The 20,119-nt window shown below is 45.6% G+C and overlaps 1 protein-coding gene across 1 annotated transcript in view; it reads right to left on the bottom strand.

The window, feature by feature from the left end:
* The window catches only part of LOC144945692 (chemokine-like protein TAFA-3), a 49,785-nt gene that overhangs the window by 12,543 nt on the left and 17,123 nt on the right, over window positions 1–20,119 (bottom strand). The window contains exon 3 of the mRNA XM_078874260.1: window positions 2,483–2,673. Coding sequence (XP_078730386.1) covers window positions 2,483–2,673 — 191 coding nt within the window. The remainder of the gene's footprint in view (window positions 1–2,482; window positions 2,674–20,119) is intronic.

Genomic DNA, 20,119 nt, shown 5'->3' with positions numbered 1-20,119 from the left:
CCAGATAATTAAAATAGTTGATCCTGTAGGGCATCTTCAGATGATTACAGTATTATTTTCTTTTTACTATCTTTATTTGATCACGTAAGGCCCGCTAAGCTAAATAGCTTTTTCAGAAGTGACCTGGCCACAAGTGATAACCCAATGAAGTAGCTTATCAATGTGGACATTTATAGCAGCCAAACACTCGAAATGCATGTCTCTAAATGATGTGGAGGGAAAAACCGGAGGACCCGGATAAAAATCCACACGATCACGGAGAGAAATTGCAAACTCCATCGATAGAAATCAATCAATCAAGTTTGGATATCGATAGCACTATTTCGTGCTGTACACGTAAAAGACAAACATTGCTAAAAGACTAAATCGCAAGAAAAATAAAATCAATATCCGGACAAATTAAAATCGCATTATAATAAATTGCAAGCAAAGGCATTTTAAAAAAACACTATAAAATAATCTTAAGTAAAAGCAAGTTGATAATTGGTTTTTTACCCTTCTATCTGGCAACAAAACTAATACCTTTTAACAAGGAGTCATGTTTGCATAGACCGCAATACCTGCAGTCATAATACAAACAAAAGACATAACTCTGATAATGTGCACTGTCCTTGAAGTTGATTGGTCCACACCCGAGACAGCTTTCCTTAGAGCCTACTCTCACATGGGTTGGACCAGATGACGCCAAAAGCTTCCCATAGTAAAAGCATTTTCAAAAAAGTTAGTTTTTAGATTTAATCTAAAATTGCTTAATGATTTTGAAGCCCTCAGATCACCTGGCAGGCTGTCCCACATACGAGGACTGTCCACACTGAAGGCCGCTTCTCCGTGAGTTTTGTTCCTGGCTCTTGGGACGACTAAAAGACCGGTACCAGAACTTCTGAGGGATTTTGCTGGTTCATATCTTAACAGCATAGAGGATATGTATGCTGGTGCCAAACCATTCAACGATTTAAAAACCATTAAATAACTTTAAAATCAATTCTATGACTGACCGGCAGCCAGTACACGCATGGTAGAATGGGTGTCACGTGGTGGGTGCTCTTTCTGGCTTTCGTCAGCACACGTGCTGCCGCATCGTGAATAAGTTGTAGTTTCAATATTGACTTTCTCGGAAGACCGGAGAAGAGAGCACAGCTGGTAATAAAAGCGTGCATCAGTCTCTCAGTAGTACACCGAGAGAGAAAAGGCATCATTAGCTATATATCTGAGATGAAACAAGTATAACCCGTAAAAACAAAGTTTTTCACTATAAATCCTTTATATGCGTGGCGGCTAGAGTCCTCTCGTCCTCTGGCTTGAGATGGCTGCCACCTATGGGTCAGATGATTGCATTGCACCATTAAGCAATTGGTAATTAAATATAATATTTTTGTCCTATAAAGTGTAAAATTTTGGAAAATATTTTTCACGAACATTAATTGTCTCGCACAACGAGTCTGTGTGGAAAATGTCAGCTCGATTGGATCACGGGAAGTGGGATAAAAAACGACCGAAAGAATTGCACGGTCGTAAGCAAGCAAGCGAACTTAATATAAAGGATTTAAAAAGGCCGTTTTGGTGATATATCTGATGTGGGCTTCAAAGTTCAAATGCGGATCAAACAAAACACCTACGCTTTTAACCTGCAGTTTGGCGTTTTCTGTCAGCGAGCAGAAACTTGGGAGCAGCTAATTTCTTCGGGTTTTTGCTCCAATTACCAGGATCTCTGTTTCGTCTTTGTTAAGTGCCAGGAAATTATGTGACATACACATTTCAATATCATCAATGTACTTCAACAGGTTCTCGATGGGGCCTACATCTTTAGGAGATATGGAAATGTATAGTTGCGTATCATCAGCATAGCAGGGTCGGAATTGAACCCACGACCTCCTGTATACCAGGCGAGGTAGTTAACATCTCGCCACCGTGGCGATTCCTTGGAGGTAGCAAAACATTTGTACAACTGATTTACTTACATTGTTAACAAGAGTGCATTCCTAGATAATCCCACTAATTTTAAATGGTTATCGCATGAATTACTGTTGTTGGCCACACAAAGAAACTGGAACCACTAAAGTTACGCCACTGAGGTGGTTCCGACAAGTGACATTTCTGATCTGGGCTCGTGGAATAATTTGGAAGAACTTTACTGACAAAATAGGCCCTCGTATGTCTCTTTCCACTGTGCAACCGAACCGTACCAGGGCCAAGCCAGCCTGGCACCGTGCCAATTCAGCCTGGCACCGTTCCAGATTGTTTTCCACTGCGGGAGCCGCGCCGTGCCGTGCCGCCCAGACGTCGTCGGCCTCGCCCCTGACCCGCTTTTTCCCCGAGCCAGATTCACATGAGTTGTGTGTCCAGAAAAATTTGCCGGCGTTGCCGAATGGCCGGTGGCGAAAAAAAAAAAACCCCACTCGTACCGGGAGGCGTGCGCTGGCTCTGCTCGGACGGGCCGATGTAAAAAAAAAAAAGAGGTCCGCGGTTTCCCCGTCGTTCGTACCGTCCACGCAGGAGGGATGAGCGCGCGTGGTGCCGGCCACCTTCCCCGGCAGGCAGGAGCACTTGACGGTCTGCGATCGCTCCTCGATCTTGTTCTTGTTGCAGCAGCGTCGAGCCGCGATGACCTCGCACGTGTCCGGAACTGCGCGGACGAGAGGGACCACGGGCGAAAGGGCCCCGGGGTGGTGAGGGCTCGCATCGTATTGCGTACGTACGTATGTTGATGTTGGTCAACTGCTCGTGTGTTCAAAAATGATTCACATCATCTGGGATATTGGAGACAAATCTGGCCAGGTGGCACTTAGGTTAAGAGCGTCTGTGTCACGCGCTCAGGTCGTAAGTTCACATCTTGGTTGTGAGTCAGAACCACTTCATAGGGGAGTAAACATTGTAGGTTAACTTCTTCTGCACCGTACGTTGCCAACCGCGCTAATCGGAGGTGCAGGGGTAAGGACAACACACTAAACACAAAATGCAAAAGCATTCGTTCGGAGCCTGCCGATTGCCGCAAAGGGTAGAGACTGCTACTTTTTTTGTTATCCCTCTTAACCCTTTCCCGTTCCAATGACATACGTACACATACAGGGCACTCACACGTACGTCATCGTAAAAGGCCACGCGGGAGGGCACGTGGCGCAGTTCTTTTTTGGCACCGGCTATCGTAGAGTGCGGTCGTGTCGCTTGCGAGTTCTCCTGTGGCGGAGAACGGCGTCTTTAAAAACAGCGGCGCTACCGCCTGTGCGTTCACAAGACGTCTCGGAACGGGAAAGGTTCAAGCGCTCGTACGTTCAGTGCGTTCACTCGATGTGTGTGGGGGGGGGGGGGGGTCTGGCTGCGTGTCGAGCATCTTCAGGACATCTGCTGCTGGCGAGTGAGTGAGTGCGTCGCGAGCGCTTGAGGGAAGGAATGGTCAACACGTGGCGCGATCGGAAACGTACGCGTTAACCTTAACCTGACGTAGAATCAGAATATTTTATGCTGGAGGAATCCGATGAGCCATGAAGCTCTTTTTTCACAGATCCGTTAAAACTCTTTGCAAACAAAAATCGCCCCTGGAAATCTGCCCAATTTGTTGTCGGATCTCGGAGCCTGTGAGAGGTCGAACGTCGTTTGTGCTTGAAAGGGAGGCTGCCTGGGAACGCCACCGGGTGTTGTCGCCTTGAGCCGTGAAGTGGCCATGAGATGGCAGTAAATCAACGAATTGTTGAATCTGTCTGTGCAGAGCTCTGCGCGTTCATCCGCCGCGTGCATGGGCTTTCCCCCAGGACAAACCGTCTCCCGCGAGGTTCGTCGCTAACGCCGCTTTGCAATCGACGACGTGCGATGGGTTAGCGATAAGAGGCGATGGCATTTCTTCAGTCGGCCTTTTTCGATCGTGTATATATGATCGCTGCACTGTGCTGACGATTGCTAATAATGGTGAAACCGTTTCAGCAGGGCCGCGGGGAAGCAGCCCACCTCGCCGTGTCAAACATTCACAATCCCAAAGAGGAGAAACGCCGTTGGACCTTGCGAGGCAGCTTCTCGCGACGCTCTACAACGGCCGCCTTTTGGATTGCTCACAGTCCCCTGCGGGGCCTTTTTTGCCTTCTTGCATTTGGCGCAGAGCTGAGTTTTTTTCGTGCGCTTGGTGGCTTACCTCCAACGTTGCGTTGTGCGTTTGTTTTTTTCGTCGCGTTTTTTGGCGACCGTTTTAAACGAGATGGCCGTTGCGCTCAGTGTATCCCACGGTTGGCAGTGGCACAACTTGGGACCCGCAACACGCCCGAGGATCTGAGAGATTCGTAATGTCTGCGAGCTAATGGCGAGCATGCACCACGACTTTCCTCACATATACTCCAGGCTCTTTAAACTGGATATTATCGTTAGGAAAAAAACAATTATCGCTAATCAGACTCCCATGTTGCTTCTGCTCACACGTTTTCCAATGTATTGATAATGCATAAGCCACACTTGGCCCAAATCGCTTCATTCATGCTGTGTGGGAGGGCTCCCTATTAATTGTTTTGGCTGCCTCGGATACTTCCCATCCAATACTATTTGTTAATGATGAGAAAAACGCATTCGAACGAGAAGATGCTGTTGGCATTGGCTGCATTTCCCAAATATTCGAGTTAGCTGCCTCTAAGCAAAAATACGGCTCTCAAGCGCTCAGCCCCTTGAGCTGGTGGTCTGGACAAGGCTGGGGCCGTTGTACACACAATGTGGGGAGTGGCATGACGTGCACGCAAGGCATGATGGGAGTCACACCTTGCTGCTGTTTATGAGCTGCACACCGTCTTTGAGTGTTGTTGACCAATCTATCTTGGCTACAGATCCCGCAAACTTGAGGGTTGACCTTAACTACCGGAAGCAAGACCCAATGTGCTGACCCCGTGAGCTGGGGAATAAAACAAAAATGAACACATTTAAAAAAAAAAACTCGGTGGTGCCCTAAAGATACTAAAGACTTTGCTCGCCCATCGAATTTGGATTGCAATTCGTGTTGCGACAAAAGCCTTTAGGATTCGAACGTCAGCTCCTTAATGACCTGAATTAATTTGCTTGCTGAGCCGATTCCTTTTTTTAGAGAACAACAACAAAATAAACGTGCAAGGAAAAATACCGTAATGCGAAACGCAAATCGCGATTCCGTATTGACGGTGGCGCACAAGCACATTCAATCACATTCTTAGGTTTTTTCGGTAAAGTCACGTAGGTAAAAAATTAAAATTAATAAAAGTAAAATAAAAATAAAATAAAAATCACGACGTTTCGGAGGCAACACAAGCTTCCGTCTTCACAGCCCAAAAAAGAGGCCGGACATTCGTGTAACCGGCGACGTTTGGATGAATAAACCTTTCTCGTCGGAGCGATGAGTAAACTAATGGAAAATATCAACGAGTAAATAATAAATGGGCAAAATAATGAAGATGTTAGATCTGTTGGTAAAAGTGAGTGGGCTTTGGCCAGACACATTGCGAGGAGGGATGATCACCGATGGCGAAGAATGCTTCCATAATACAACGTTTTTTTGGGTTAGATCGCGTAAATATATTAATGTGTCGTTGTGGCGTTGCTCTCCAACACACCGGTGTGCTGTGCTAGTAACGAATTGGCACGTTCCGTTAACATGAGAAACCTTACTAATTGGCTGTGTCAGGTGGTAGCCGTTTTAGCGACACATTTATATATTTACGTGATCTCACCTAAAAATCACCTGTATTATCGATGATATTTGTTGCGAAAAGCCTACCACGTGTTAAAGCTGTGAAGAATACTAATAATAACACTGACGGAGCGGCAGACGAGAATTGCAACGCATCAGCGAGGATACGTCCGCTGAAGAGATGGAGCGGTGAAATTAATTCGTGCGCAGGTGCTAGGTTGGATTGGTACAACCGCAGGCTCATGGGAGGTGACAGCAGTTTGGTGCGAGGCTTTAATCCAGCAGTGACTCGAACGTTTTCGCACGCGGACAAATGGTGCTCAATGTGTTCATCGACAAGCCTTTTAAAAGACGCATTAGGCAGTACCGCGGTTATTTTGGTGACGTAACAATGCGAGTGCCCGGTTAATCTTGCGTTCGGAGGCAATCGGGAACCAGCCGGACGGAGCACGGCGAGTGGGTTGAAGACCCTGTCCATCCGACAGAACTTGAAGAGTGTTTTTCCATTACACGTGTGAATGTTAAACGGGCAATGCTTCTTTACTCCCACATGGGGAGAGAAGGGGGTGGGATGGGGGTGGGGGAAGGAAAAAAGCGAACAGAATTTAATAATAAAGACCTTTGCAATAAAGTCATAAGACTTGGTAAAAAACTTTTCTTTTTTTGCATTTTCAATTTTAGTCGGTGTCTCTGCGCGTGGCTTCTGGGTCAGAACGCTGAGCCCGGCTCCTCTGAGACCCGAGCATCGCGAGGTAATGGTCTTCGCCTAGCCACTGATGACTGCACGAAACATTCTGACATTTACATTCAGCGTTGCGCTTAATTTGGCTGGATTGCAGCCGAGAATTGGACACGCCGGCTTCACTGTCACGAGACAAAAAACACGAGTATTGCATGTGCGTATGTTGAACTTCTTTCGCACCGTACGCATGCGACCTTGCTAATCGGAGGTGCGGGGGGGGGAAGGACAACAACATTTACGCACAAAAGCAGTTCCTTGAGAAATTAGTTTTGTTCAGTAGAGATTTGGAAGTGCATCGCTTAAGCGGCTTCCTGATGTCGGAAGGAAGAGCGTTCCAGACGGCGGCAGAAAATGCACGCCCCCACTAAGTATACGCACAAAGAGGGAACTTGAAGCGATCTCGGAAGCAGTTCTATAAACTCTATTTCTTTGGGCCATTCTCCAACACACGGGGGGGGGGGGGAGGGGGGCTGGTGATGCATCGTTGCGTGGAAGTTCTGAATGGATGCTTCGGCGCATGACAGGATGATGAAAAGCACCATCTAGAATAGTGAACGTGTGGAGTAATATGATGCGACGAATACGCCTCATCCTCGAATTCAGTCGGTAGAGCATCGCATCACGTTGGGCGCTGGACCCAGAGGATGGCAGAACTGCTGCCGGAGCCACTTGGACGAGGCCTCTCTCATCCCACACGACAGAGACGGGTTTCATGCTCTATAAGGCGACCGGTTCCAATATATTCTCTTAGTACATTTGATCCAATAGGCTTAATAGCAAAAGTTATTTCTTGATCTAACGAGCACCCGAGGTAGTGCTCATCTGTTCATGGCCTTGAACCAGTGGTGGACATTCCTCATTCCTATGGTGGGGGGATGAGTCTTTCTGGAGGTCAACCACTCCACTCTGCAGGGATGACGGGCTGGAGTCGACCTCCAACCTGGAGTTGAACTCGCACCCCATCGGATTGCGAGCCGCTCAGTGAGCAGAGCCGAGGCGGCTCAAGTCCCAAGGGTTATCGAAAGCTTCAAATCTAGAATTATCGAGGAGGGTTCCTGGATTAATCAAGGATTCACGGCCGCACAAGAACCCACGATTTCAATGGTGCAGGCTCATTGTCTCTGACGTGCACATTACGACTCTGACAAGTGGTTCTCAAGGGTGTTGTATATTGTGTCCCTCCACTCCACCCACAAATCATGACCACCAGCCACCCCCCCCCCACTCCTAGCGCTCACCGCTCCCCAATACAACCCAGGTTTACGAAGGCCACAGTACACATAAATTACGTGTCCGTGCCTCGAGTCAATGTGGGGGTTTTAGTTCGTGGCGCTGACATTCCCCACGCACTTTAGAAATGTCTCCTGCACGGTATCCATGCCGCAGCCCAAGCTACTGCTTGAAAGTCTTCACGCCCCCCGCCCCCCGTCCCGTGTCCTCCCCCGCATGCCCCCCCCCCCCTCCCACAGGTAGATAACCACGACCATAGCCACGTGGGTCACCTCAGACTTGCGGTGACGAGATGTTAAATGCCTCATCTGGCATGTAGGAGGTCGTGGGATGGATCCTGACCCTAATTACACCCGTATATCCGGAGTTTGAATGTCTCTCCTCTGTGGTCGCATGGATTTTTTTCTTCGGGTCCTCCGGTCTTTCCCTCCACATTTAGAAAACGTGCACTTAAAGTATTTCGCTGCTATGAAATTTCACACAATGAGCCACTTCGCTCTCATTTGTGGCCAGGTCAGTGTGACCTTACCTGGTAAAATAAAAATAGTTCAGCAGTTTATTTTAGACGTGAAGGGCACAAAGCCACGAGGAGGTTCGCGGCACGCACTCGCCCCGACTGCGCGCGCCACGTTCTGGCGTTCGGCCCCAGCATCTGCCGCTTCGTCCAAATGAAACGGGCCGAACCGCTCGGCACGGGGGAAAGCCGCGACCACAACGACACCGATGCGACTTCGGCGCCGGATCGTTTTCCGAGAGTCGTCGAGGTCGTGTTTGAGCGAAAGCACGCCGTTTTAGACTTTAAAATGTTTACTCCGGGATAAAAAAAAAAGGAAGGAAGAGCAGAGGAAAACAGTCCGGAATTAAATTTGCGTCGCACCGTGGGATTACTTTTCTGCCGTACCCGGGGAGGAGCCGCGCGTGTGGTATTTTTGTTATCCGTGGTGTGAAGGTTTATTTCCGTGCTTTCATGTTTGGAACAGATAAGCCGTTGGGGGGGGGGGGGGGGGGGAATAAGAAGCCACATGAAGGAATGTAACACGCATTTTGTGAGAAAAAACCCCCAATATAAAGCCCATGTTGGGGCCGTTGCCAATAATGTTGTGCTTTCAAGGTCTGCGAGGCTATTTGTAATTCTTTTGTTTTGTCTCTTTGTAAAATGTTGCCCCATGCGCAGGCTCGAATTCATGTGTAACACAGAGCTGTGCATGGCCCTACAATAATAATAATAGTGCTGACAATTATTGTTGATTTACCAACAACATCTCCACGGAGTCCCCCCCCCCCCCCACCGAAGAAGGGCTTTCGCGACCAATATTATTCACAATAAAGGTTTTTGGGTGAAATCGCACAAGTTTAAATGTGTCGTTAAACCCGCCATCACCCGACGCAGCCAACCAGTAAGGTTTGTCAAAAAAAAGTGCCAATTAGTTGCTACTTCAGCCCACTGGTGTGTTGGAGAGTAAATCCACAACATTTATCATTTGAGTACGACGTTTCGCTGGTTAATTCCATCAACCAGCATCATCGGGCGATTTTTGCCAGAATGTCGTTCTCAAATTGTAAATGTTGCGTATTTACTCTCCAACGCGCACCACCGGCGGGCTGAAGTAGTAACCAGTTGGCACGCTTTGTTCACGTGACAAACCTTACTGGTTGACTGTGTCAAGTGGTGGTGGGTTTAACGATCTAACCCATACACCTTTATTGTGAATAATATTGGTCGCGAAAGCCTTACTACGTGTTTGGCCAATTCTTATCTCTCTTCGATGGCTGGGCTGAGACCACTTGAGAGCAGAGTTTTGGCATGGCTGTACGGGATCGAGTGTTGCCCCCTCGCACGTGTGGATTTTCTTTGGGTGCGCGGATTTCCACCCAAATCTAAACACTCATTGGATTCGATCTCGGGCTGTCAATGGTGCTGGCTCAGAGCCCTGATAATAGACTCGGCGCTCTTTGACCTCTGACCCTCCCAGACAATTCTTGTAGGATGCAACATTTGTATTTTGCATTATGTTTTTGTTTGTCCTTTCACCCCCCCCCCCAACTTCCCCTTGCACAAGAGCCCCATCTCAGCCATTTCTCACCCACCACTAAACTATTTTATTTTAAAGCAAACACCCAATAAGCTATTTGCCCTTTCTCAGAGGTGACCTGGCCACATGTGATATCTCACCGAAGTGGTTGATATCATCACGCGTGGGAATTCATGATAATAGCGTAATAATATAAATGCGTGTTTCTAAATGCGGAGGGCAAACCGGAGTTCCTGGAGAAAAATCCACGCGACCCCTATGGGGAGAGAAAACACGCGGAATCCAAAAATACAATAGGCATCGTCATGGTCTGGGATCGAACCCAGGCACTCTTGTGCTTCAGGCGAGAGGAATAACATCTCGCCACCGCGATGCACCTAATAGAATACAGGCGACAAATCAACGACAAAATGAGTTACGGTTGGAGCTGCTGATCGGTATTTTTTTTTACTCTTTGCTTAATGATAACGAATGGGAATTAACAGTTTCAGCCACGTGTGCCGATGGGTACAATTTAACGCACAGGGAACGATTCCATTTATTTTGAGCAGTGCGGTAATTAAGCATGGTCTCACCTCGGTGAATCTGTACGGATAATTGATTTGCTCTGCCAATGGGTGGTGGGTTGAGGGCCCACCACACAGCCCACTGCAAATAATCATGCACGCGTATGGGAAAAAAACCCTTGAAATATTTAACATGTAAGCATAAGCCTTTGGCGTAACTATATGCGCGCATATCGTTACATATAATTAAAAAAAATGGTGATTTTTTATTCGTGAAAAATTGCACTCTCAAGGAAAGAAAACGACTCGGAGATGCGAGGAGGAACTGCAGATCAGCGGGAAGGCGACGGCTTCATGACGAAACAGGCACCAAATTCCACCCCGATTTCTGCGGTCCTCCATACATCTTAAGGTGTTATCGGCCAGTTAATGAGTGTCTACATTTGGGTGGAAATCTGCGCACCCAGAGAAAACCCACGCGTGCGAGGGGGCAACACGTTATCCCGTGCAGATGGAACAGATGGAGTACGCATTTTGGCTGTAAACACCATCTGGTATAGCCAAGATATGGCTCCTCAACGCCCATGGGCAGGTAGACTGACAAGATCCACCAACCATTGCTGCCTCCGGTTATCATGGCTGGTGACATCCGGTTCGAAATGAGTTCTACATGCATAGATACGCCTACTCCTGCGAGCGTGTCTGTTGAGCGTCCGTTGATAACAACTTTGCTACCAAACATCCTAATTGTCAAGGGTTGCGTGCGCGGTCATCAAGCGCGGGTCACGTGACCGCAGTCCCCCTTCCCTGAAAAGAAAACGAAAAGCAGCGACGCGCTGTGTTTTGGACAGGGCCGCTCCCGGGCGGAGCGAATTGCCCTCGCCACCATTAAGGCAGCGGCCGTTCATTTCCCAACCCCATTACGAGAATACGGCGTCAAAAAAAAAAGAAAGAAGACGTGTAAGAGTTGCTAAATTAACATCTAATATTTTAGCAATTTCTGCATAATGTGCATTCCCTGGCAGACAGCATTTCAGTGCATTGAGTCTCTCCTGTGGCTAATTAGGAAGAGGAATGAACGCTGAAGGCAGCTTAGGAACGAGCGTCCTACTTCAAATGTGCTGGGCTAGGCATGCAGCGGATAGTTTGTTCTTGGTCCAAGCATATTCTTTTCCCAATGTAAAAACTCGAATGCACACCGCACGTGCATGTGCGTGCGGACTTATGCACGTTAAACGTTTCTCGGACTCCATGCAGCCAACCGTGCTAATCGGAGGTTGCGGGGAGTGCTTACGTGCGTGTGCGTCAGGAAATCTCCATCGGCCACTCTCTCTCCACCGTTCAATGAAGGTGTCGCAACATCATCGCCGCCCCCTCGGCGTGTCCCGCGATGGCGCACAGTCGCGTCTCGCTCCTGCGAAATGTCACCGCGCCGTGCCCCACGCGGCGGCGGCGGCGGTGGTTCTCTTGGGCTTGCACCATCCTTGAGCTGCCATTCTGCCACCAGTCTCGTCTATTGACTGTCTAGCGGCGCGTCATGCCCAAGAACAAAAAAAAACCGGACTTTTCTGAACGGCCAAAAATGTGTCCTCTCATTTGGCTTCGTTTCCCCGAGCCGAGCGCCCTCCTTTTAATCTCGCAACGTAATTCCCAGCACGCATCTCTCCATATGTCTTGGCGCACTTTTAATCTTTTTTTTTTTTCCCCACTCGTCCTTCATCGAGGTTTCCAATCCATAAATAATGGCAGATGATGATGAAGTGTGCACCGATTGAAGACCATCGGGTGCGCTTCTGTGGCTGTCTGGAACGCTGTTCCTTCTGATATTGGGAAGCCACTGGAGCTATGCACTTCCAAATAGATTAAAAACTAATTTCTTTCGAACTGCTTTTTGTGTTTTAGTTTGTTGACCTTCCCCGCACATCCGATTAGCACAGTTGGCTCTGTACAGTGCGAAAGACGTTCACCATACATGACAGCGGGCACGGCACACGAGGGGGTGGCTGGCCAAACACCACGCCCGGCCGCCTTTGTGTCCCTCGTGGCGATATTTACACACTGCTCTAGTTACTCATTTGAGGCCGAGTAAACCTAGGGGAGGCCTAGAACTTGTTCCGATAATCGTCACTGGTGTCGACTGTGAGCGGGAATCGAACCCGGGTCACCGGGTTCTTAGCGCAGCACGCTAACCGCTGCACTACCACTCCCCACAGTGTGCCACACGCAAGCACGCACGCACAGATGGAAGGTTAAATAGTCGGGGGCATAGCAAAATCAGGTAATGAGAGCAAAATAATCCACACTCCAGATGCAAAGTGGCCCGCAGTACTAATTTCCCGATAGCGTTCAACGTGAAATAGGAATATTGGCTGCAAGCCGCACACGCTTCCCGGAAAACTCTGCCAGCAACCCATGCTGCTAATGAAAGCGGAGTTAATCTATCAAGCGCTGCCATTTTAAATCGGACGGACACCAATCTGCATGCGTTTAACGTCTCGGAGGTGCGATGCACGGACTTTACAATCTTCGCGTTTGCCGATCGATGGAATTGACCTTACAGGAATTTCGCCCGCGCTCGCAGGAAGCGATTGGACGTGAGTGGAAAAAAACACGAAATCACCCTCATCGGCAGTGTATGTATGTATGTAAGTTTAACTTCTTTTGCACCGTACGTAGCCAACCATGCTCATCGGAGGGGCAGGTCTGTTATTTGCATTCTACAAGGACCTAGAGGTAGTGCAGGGCACGGAAGGAGTTGCATTTATACGTGTGTGACGGTCCCACCTGATGACGGAGACTTGTGTTGCCTCCGAAACGTCGTGATTTATAATTTTATTTCTATTATTATTTTTATTATTTATTTTATTTATTTTTTACCTACGTGACTTTACCGAAAAAACCTAAGAGTATGAATCCTTGCAGTCACGAAAGCTAAAAATCTAGAATTATACGTGAAACGTCAGTCATCATCGCCATGACAACCATCCATGATCAATCCACTGCTGGATGATGGCCTTCCCAAGACGCCGCCATCTCTCACGATTCCGCGATGCAACAGGACACCCAGCACCTGTGCATCAGCTGATTTAATCGCTCTGTAGATATCCTCTCAGACGTGATCCCCCTCCCTTCGCTGCCAGTGTGTCCGTTATTCTTCATCCCAACCTCCCTTTTCTCCGTCACGTGTCCCACCCAAGGCCCACTTACTTTCCTTAACAGAATTGTGTTTCTGAAACTGCGTGCATTCTCTCATGTACGTGTGTTAAACTTCTTCTGCACCGTACGTAGCCCACCACGCTAATCAGAGGTGCGGGGAAGGACAACAAACTAAACCACAAAAAGCAGTTCTAAAGAAATTATTTGTTTCAGTCTAGATTTACAAGTGCATAGCTCCAGTGGCTTCTTAATGTCAGAAGGAAGAGCGTTCCAGACGGCCGCAGAAGCGCATCTGAAAGCGCGTGATTCGGTGACTGCCTCTGTTCGATGATCAGTCGAAAGTCGCTGCGAGGATGACCACCGGAGTTCCCGTCATGATTCACACCCCTAATGCATGCGGTCCCATGTCCCTCCGTGTAAAGTCCACGCATGCATTTATCCCATACTGGTGGCAAAACAGTAAAACAAACACGCTCTGATCATATATGCATTCATCTTCTTGGTTCTTTCGGTAAAATCACGTAGAAGGGAAATAATAAAATAATAAAAAGAAAAAGGGAAAAAATATTTATTATATAATTATATTATTTTATTATGCTTCATTTTTATTATTTTATTATTTCCCTTCTACGTAACTTTACCGAAGAACCAAGAAGATGATTCCCTGCAGTCACGAAAGCTTTAAATCGAAACATATATGCATTGTCCGTGAATCTCATTGGCCTACACCAGAGACAGCCTTCTTCGTGGGCCTGTCTCACCGGTGTTAGACCAGAGGAACGCTAAAAGACGAACAGTACACTATCATCATCATGGTGGCTAGGAGATGTTAACTACCTCGCCTGGTATGAAGGAGGTCGTGGGTTCGGACCCGACCCTGACGATGACTGCTGCTGTATATTTGGAGTTTGCATTTTCTCCCCATGTGGATTTTTTCTCCGGGTCCTCCTCCCACATTTTCCCTCCCACATTTAGAATAATTTGGCTGCTATAAATGTCCAAGTGATGATAAGCCACTTCGTTGCACTCTCATCTGTGGCCAGTTTGGGTAAAACAAAAAGAGCCGTAGTCGCAATAGAGTCCTTTATCCAGCAGTGGATAGACCATGGCTGCTGCTGCTACAGATGATGATGATGATAATTACACACCATTAGGAACCAATTACCGCAGGCATTGTTTATTGGACCGTAATGTTAATAACGAACGCGGTGTTTTAACTCGCATTCATTAATATGATTCCATGCCCTCTTGTAACATAAGCCAGTGGGGAGAATAACACCATTATAAAAATAAAAATTTCTTCTGTAATTGTGATATTATTTAAATAAATTGGAATTTCCCTTGTTACTGCAAGGTGCTAATAGACAATAATTTGACAGACATGTAGATTTATATTATTATAATTAACAGAATTAAAAAAAAATCACGCTTGTAAATTCACAGTGCATACTTATAAATTAGCACTTTCCATTTTATAAGTTATATATATTTTTAAAAAGTGCGTAAGCGTTACGAGTAGTATCTCACGTTGATGATGTGATAATTTTCACACATGAGTGCGGAGGTTTTCTCCCTGTTTTTTTTAAATATTTTTTTCCTAAAAAGTACTTAAACATGAAAGATATCGGAAAGAAATCAATTATATGTGGGTTGGATCACATTTAGAATTTAGTGGCTGTGTGAACACCTGAAGCCGGCACTGCTTGGGGCCACGTGTTTAAATCTGCGGGGTTTTGACCACCTCGTGATTAAACCAGGTTTTGCAACTGCAGCAAGTTCATCTCAATTCGGTCAGCAAAAAAAAGACTTGACACCAATTTGTTTTTCAACTTAACTCTTTTAGCCCACAATTAACCCCTGTTCATGCTTGGAACGTTAAATTAATTTAATGCGTATTCTTGATTCTTTCGGTAAAGTCACGTAGAAGGGAAATAATAAACTAATAACAATATAAAACAATAACACTTCTCACGACGTTTCGACTGCAACACAAGCAATCATCAGCAGGTGTGGATTTTACAGCTGATGATGTCGTGAGAATTGTTATTGCTTGATATTTTATTTTATTATTTCCTTTCTACGTGACTTTACCGAAAGAACCAAGAATAGGAATCCCTGCAGTCACGAAAGCTTTAAATAAAAATGTGGTTTAAGGCGATTTTAATAAAAAAAACTATCAAAGGAACCCCTAAAATACATTGAAACGGTTTAATGTTTATTTTTTCAAGAGTTTCCATTCGTGGCATGAAAGGGTGGAACACTGCGCTTCCTCCAGCTACCACGGCCATGGAAAACACTACAGTCCTTTACCCACCGTTTTTGCCGTAGTCGTCACATTGTCCACGACTCAGTTTGCCACACTGAATGGATGGATGTCCTTCGGAAGAGGGCTGCGTGCACAGCGGCTAAGACGCCAACAAATCCAAGCGGTCCACCGCCGTGGACATGACGCATTGACAGAGCGATTACTAAAGTGTATAAATATACCACACATGACTGACAATACGGAAATCCACTAAGTATAGAGACGCGTGCGAGCGTTCGATTAGCGAGGGTTATTGAAACGACTCCAAAATAATTCCACGGTGTCATTTTCTGGGGCTCCTTCCCTGCCAGAAGAGGTAGGCTTGGCTTATTAATCATTCAACATTAATAATTCTACTTCTTACCCTTGTTTCTATTTTTTACACTTGCCGAGCCTCTGGACCAGGGGTTGTCAATTCTAGATTTCAAGCTTTCGTGACTGAAATGATTCATATTCTTAGGTTTTTTCGGTAAAGTCACGTAGGTAAAAAAAATTAATGAATAAAAGTAAAATAAATAAATAAATAAAAATCACTATGTTTCGGAGGTAACACAAGCTTCCGTCATCAGGTGGAACCGTCACGTAGGTAAAATTTTAAAATTAAAATCAATGAACGTAAAATAAAATAAAAAAAATCACGATAGCTGTATTGTGCTGTGACGGTTCCACCTGAAGACGGAAGCTTGTATTGCCCCCGAAACATCGTGATTTTTAAAATTTTACTTTTATTAATTTTTATTTTAATTTTTTACCTACGTGACTTTACAAAAAAAAACCTAAGAATAGGGGTTGTTAACCTTGGGGATCCATAAATGCACGCGGCTCTTTAAGGACTTGCGTCACGACGTTAGTTATTAAGGACCACCGTATCGTATTCACGTGTGGTCATGGCTCTTGATACATTGAGTTTTTAAAAATGTATTGTTACGAATTCTAAAAAAAGGTTGTTCTTGTTGCAGGAGGATCCTGCTAGGTTGCCACAGTATGGGGCAACGAATTGCGATGTGTTACCCACTTAAGTAATTTGCGAGTATCTTTTTCAAATGTGGGAAATTTGGATCATGAAGTATTTTTATATGATGCCACGGGACCCTTTACGTCCACTCTGAAGCCGACTCGCACGCATTTTGTGGTTAATTCACCGGCAGTATTAACCAGGGCGGCTTGTTGGGTTTGAACCACGAACCTCTGGGGAAATTCCACGAAAATGAAAGTTCCGGAATTCCATTTGCACAATCCAGTAGTCCCATTGGGTATACATGGTAGATAAATACCAAACGATTTTATGTCATAACATTAACAGACAAATATTTGCTTATTGATATTAACCTAAGTGGCTTCCTGCTAAAACAACCTTTGGGAGGCGGTGTTACAAATCTTGAGTGATTGTTGGAAAGTCCTCACTCTTCAAGTGGGTTTTGGGTAACACTGGTCAACACACTTTTTCTGGCATAAGGTATTCCAACGGTTTTAAGGTAATTCTGAGGTGCTGATTCCAAATCTGGCATCAGTTTTTGTCTTTCACAGCAGGTTTTTGAGATAACAAATATTGCATTTTCAATTAAAACTGCAGAAGAAAAATATTAAATAAATGTTGATATCTACATAAAATGATATTATAAACACACTATCCTAAAAATACAGCACCATATTTTAACACTAAAGCAGTCACTGACTCGCAACAACTTGCAATCATAAGTGACAGAGTTAATTTCGGGTAAAATCAATGAAAATGGGGTATACCGATAGCATTAAATGAGATGTGATAGAGCAAATCTGAGATCAGATTTGGAATCGGCACCCTGAAATTAGTCTAAAACAGCTGCAAAAGTCCAGGCCAGAAAAAAATGCTTTTTTTTTGTTGACCAGTGTAATCCACATACATCCACGTAGGCTCCCAGAAGGCAGAGGGCCCGATGATGGGTTGTGTAAAATAGCTTCGGAGACGTAGACGTATCGTCTGATTATTCATTTTGTCATCTTCTATTGCCCACGACGATGCTCGCGATTATTGTTGTCACGTGACGACCACTGTCGACTTCCCACAAGGCGGTACCGATTGTATTGACCCCCGAGGTGATGATGGGCTGAGCTAGCCGCATCGTCCAAAAATGGTTTGCCACGATTTTAATAATTCGCACCTGTGTGCGTACGTATGCACACATACACTCCAGGATTCATACGTGCAAGCACCATGACAACAATCTAAATCGCAACAGTTGTTGTCGTTAAAATAACGAATGCTCATATTACCCTGGTATATATCTTTTTTTTTATATAAAAGTGTGAAATGTGAGCAACATTATATACGAAAAACTGCGACCATTTTGTTTCATGTTAATTAATATAAGAACATATTTCCCGCAACTCCGATTAGCACGGCTGGCTACGTGCGGTGCAAAAGAAGTTCAACATACTGTACATGCATGCCTGGAATCACAAAGAGAGGCGGGAAGAGGAACGCATGGATTTTGGAAGCATACGCAGGTTGAAGACGACACCATTCAAATTGTTCAGAATTATTAAGTGGGCTTGGGCAAGATGTCTCGCGACGAGGGAGTGTTAAATTTCGATTTTAAGCTTTCGTGACTGCAGGGATTCATCTTCATGGTTCTTTCGGTAAAGTCACGTAGAAGGAAAATAATAAAATAATAACAATAAAACATAATAAAATACAATTGAAGGAGTGTCAGTCAAGGGAGGAAACGCACGCAAGAGGACGATCATTGTGGAGATGGAGCGTTGAAATGGGACCATGAGCAGGCGCTAGCTGGGTTGCTGCATCGAGGGGATCGTGAGAGGGTGGCGATGGCTTGGGGAGGCCATCATCCATCAGTGGATCGATCTTGGCTCATTTAAAAAAAATCGCATCTGCTGACCATCTGGCAAAATGCAATAATGGTTTAAGGTGCAATAATAGTTTAATTAAAGTGGACAAGTAGGTGAGAGTTGTACACAGTTTGCACAGCGAAAATGGCAACATCTGTATAATTACTTGTAAAACCAATTACGTTGGTGGTTGAAGCCAAATATTGCATTATTATTCATAATTACATTGTCACTGCACCTTATTGCCCATTTAAAAATTAGGCCTTACAGACAAACATGATTGTTTGGTATTTTGATAACTCGCTGCAAAGGTTTTTTTTTTAATGAGGCAGTAATATCAGTGTAGGCTGTTGGCATGCTTTTATATTTAGCATAATGGCGTTACGTATTGAGACAGATACGTCATTGTGCTGCCACATATAATAGCGTCCTTCGTGCATCGATAAAAGCCTCGCAACGTGTTAAGACTCTTAGTCCTGGATTGGGATGTTTTGCCCATTGAATGAGCCAAACGTTGCAACCACTTTCTGGCTTTGACATTCCTCGAAGACACCGGTGGAACCATCAACCGCATGATCATAACGGCAACAGGCCAATGCGCACACCGCCTTCATGAAAGGACAATTAAGGACAAGGCACAGTGGTGCAATTGTGGCCACGCGACCCAAATCGTGGACTATATCGTTAAACAACTGTAGTTTGTGCCCACTGGCAGAGTCAGTGGTGGGTGGGGTGGCACGTGCCCCCCCCCCCCCCCCAGTGATCCGATCGAAATCCCTAATTTCGATCGGGTCATTGGGGTTTATTAGTAATAAATCGGCATTTTGCGACCCCCACTGCCACTGTGTAGTATATTATTACGTGCCAGGGACTTTATGAGATGACAGGACAATGGACTGAATCCATAATTGGCAATAAGTAACGGCAAAGCAGTTATTAGTGACTCACAGAATTGTGCGCAGTTGCGTATAGAGTACCACGACTTCCCTGAAGGCAAACATCTTAAGCGATCGCGATGCCGATTAAAACACGGTTCGAATTCGACCCTCGATCGATGGATGCGCCATCACCCCGTCGAATAAAAAGCAAGGGACAAATCCTTCCTTATGAGACCTCTCCTTTACCAGTACCAGTTGAAAGGGTAAAAAACCTATTACTATATTTTGCCACTGATAAAGGAGGTCTCATAGTGTAAATGCTTACCCCCGAGCTCTCAATACTCTGATAGTGCGCTGTTTTTGAGTTGTACGCCTTTTGACGTCATCTGGTCCAACACCAATGGAGACTAGGCTCTAAGAAAAGCTGTCTCGGGTGTGGACCAATCAACTTCAAGGACAGTGCATATCATTATCATCATCAGAGTTGTTTTCTTTTTGTTTACATTTTGACTGCTTGTGTTGTGGTTATTGTAAACATGATGCTTGTATAAAGGTGTCAGTTTTTGTACCAGTTGAAAGCGGTAAAAAACCTATTACTAAATCCTTACTAACAACTCCTATCATGATAATTGGTTTTTTTTTACCCTTCTATCTGGCAACAAAACTGACACCCTTTTTACAAGGAGTCATGTTTTGCATAGACCGCAATACCTGCAGTCATAAATACAAACAAAAGACATAACTCTGATAATGTGCACTGTCCTTGAAGTTGATTGGTCCACACCCGAGACAGCTTTCCTTAGAGCCTAGT

This window comes from Lampetra fluviatilis, chromosome 38, assembly GCF_964198595.1.
Source record: "Lampetra fluviatilis chromosome 38, kcLamFluv1.1, whole genome shotgun sequence".
NCBI lineage: Eukaryota > Metazoa > Chordata > Hyperoartia > Petromyzontiformes > Petromyzontidae > Lampetra > Lampetra fluviatilis.
The sequence above is the reverse complement of the archived record's forward strand: the minus strand, read 5'-3'. Positions and strand labels throughout refer to the sequence as shown.